The sequence below is a fragment of the Octopus bimaculoides genome, chromosome 4 (assembly GCF_001194135.2).
Source record: "Octopus bimaculoides isolate UCB-OBI-ISO-001 chromosome 4, ASM119413v2, whole genome shotgun sequence".
Lineage (NCBI taxonomy): Eukaryota > Metazoa > Mollusca > Cephalopoda > Octopoda > Octopodidae > Octopus > Octopus bimaculoides.
Window position 1 is genome coordinate 78,840,211 of NC_068984.1, and position 2,607 is coordinate 78,842,817.

At 37.1% G+C, this 2,607-nt stretch overlaps 1 protein-coding gene across 1 annotated transcript; it reads left to right on the top strand.

The window, feature by feature from the left end:
- The first annotated feature begins 1,616 nt into the window (after nucleotides 1-1,616).
- On the top strand, nucleotides 1,617-2,153 carry LOC106884129 (uncharacterized). Its single transcript, XM_014935361.1, has one exon. It carries the CDS (start codon nucleotides 1,617-1,619, stop codon nucleotides 2,151-2,153), a length of 537 nt encoding a protein of 178 aa, XP_014790847.1.
- The last annotated feature ends 454 nt before the right edge of the window (nucleotides 2,154-2,607 follow it).

Genomic DNA, 2,607 nt, shown 5'->3' on the forward strand with positions numbered 1-2,607 from the left:
ATATATATATATATATATATATATATATATATATATACATACATACATACATGCATATCAATTGCGTGTGTTTGTATAATTGTGTGTGAATTATTGTATGTATATTTGTGTGTGTGTTTATTTTTTAAAAAATTAAACATAGCGAGTGATATCAGTAAACATTCAATTTAGGTTAACGGTGAAATCAAACGCTATCTTCTGTGCGGACAGAGAAATAGATCGATTTTACTAGTTTCAATATTTATTAATGATTTACCAGAGATGGTTTTCTCAAAGAGAATATAAATGTTTGTATAAAGCTGTTTATATTATATGGGAGGTCGTACAGGATGTAATTATTCTGCCCAATTTGCATAATAGTACACGTGTTAGCAACACGTTTTTGTGATCGGTATTATATCAGAGACCTTCTGGCAAGCCAGAATGATAGCTGACAGCCATTTGTGAAGTTCTGGCATACCCACCATGCTCTATGTATGTATGTATGTATGTATGTATGTATGTATGTATGTATGTATGTATTAATGTATGTATGTATGTATGTATGTATGTACGTATGTATGTATGTATGTATGTATGTATGTATGTATGTATGTATATATGTCTCTCTTGTATTTAATAATTTAAATTCTTCCTTCGAAGAAGGTGCTGGTTTCTAACAGAGATTCAAAACTCCATCTTTGGAATGTAAATAACGGAAACAATGTCACACTTGAAACCTTAGAAAAGTCTTGCATAGTTTTACTGTTCCACTTACAGAATGTATTTGTAAATTGCGAATCAGCTGGTTCATTTCTTTATCTAAAAATCCCGTACATATTCACCATGAAGAGTGGCTTAAGCTTTCTCATAGCACTAGTGCATCTAGCATTGAAGTGTGTAATTTTGTACTTTCTCAATGGCTCACACAACTTGGTTGACTTTCCTACTGGCATTTCTGATCGCGAGGACCAATCTTCCTTTCTTCTCGATCTCTTTTTGACATCAGATCTTGATATCTCTAAGATTTCTCATGATTCTCCACTCAGGGGATCTAATCATGTTGTTGTTTCAGTTGACGTTTCACTGAGTTGTTCTGTTGCCAAGAAGTCCCCAATTCATCATTTTCTATTCAGCTATGATCGTGGTGACTGGGACAATTTTCGCAACTTTCTTCGTAACGTTCCTTCGACTGATATTTTTGCTAAATATGTTGGGGAAGTTACTACTTGGATTTCCGCGGATATTAACACCTTCATACCATCTCGCAAATACCAGCTGAAACAGCATTCCTCACCCTGGTTTTCTCCTGCTTGTGCTGCTGCTATCGTCCATTGTAATAATTTTTTCCACCAGTCAGCGAGTTGATTCTGCAGTGAATAAACAGCCTTTCACCAATGCTCGCAATCCCTGTAGGGCTGTCATTCGTGATGCTAAATCACACTGCGAGCAGCACATTCATGATCGTATATCATCCCAGAAAGTAGGCTTTCGTGACTTATGGAGAATTATTAAAAGTGTTAGAGGTAACAATTAATCTTCTATTCTTCCTTTATTCAACGGACCTGAGGTCTTGACGACATCTAATGATAAAGCAGAGCTCTTTGCTCAACTGTTTAGTTCTCACTCTATTCTCGATGACTCTGATCATCCGCTTCTTGATGTTTTTCTCAAAACTGATAAACCGTTACACAGTTGTCATATTACTTCTGCTAAGGTTGTGGCCATTGTGGCACGGTTGGATCCATGTAACGTCACTGGACCTGATGGTATTCCTGTCATTGTTCTTCAGAAATGCTCTCCTGAGTAGTCTTCGTTTTTATCCAGGCTCTTCCGAAAGTGTATCTCAGAATCTTGTTTTCCTTCTTTATGGAAATCCCCGACTGTTGTTCCTGTCTAAGAACTGTGGTGATCGATCTAATCCTGGTAATTATAGACCAATTAGTCTACTACCAATCAACAGTAAAGTTTTTGAGTCCTTGATTAATGACTCTCTTGTAAAATATCTTGACTCAAATCGTTTATTCTCCGACTCTCAATATAGTTTCCGTACTGGACGGTCTACTATTGATCTTCTCACTGTTATATCCGAGCGTGTTTATTGTGCCTTGAATGTATCTGGTCAAGCTAGGGTAGTTGCTCGTGACATCTCTAAAGCATTTGATAGGGTTTAGCATACTGGACTTCTATGGAAGCTCCAACTCTTTGGTGTGTCAAGTTTCACGCTGTACGTCAGTTCTTCTTTTTTTATGACCGGTTGTTTTTATGAAGGTTGTTCTTGATGGTCAATCTTCATCTCATTACTCTATTAATGCTGGGCTTCCTCAAGGATCTGTGCTGGGCGCAACTCCCTTTCTTCTTTTTATCAATGATCTACTTGATCATATAATCTGTCAGTAGTAATCTGTGCTGATGACTCTACTTTGTACTCTTGTTTGGACAAATCTGATGGCTTGTTTGATAAGGTTGGGATCGCTGCTAACCTTGAGAATGATCTTCGATCTATTGTTGAGTGGGGTAGGAGATGGCTTGTAACGTTCAATCCATCGAAAACTAAACTTCTTTCAATTAATCGCTTCAGACATCCTTTCTTGCCATCAGTTTCCATAAATGGTATTGACTTACCTG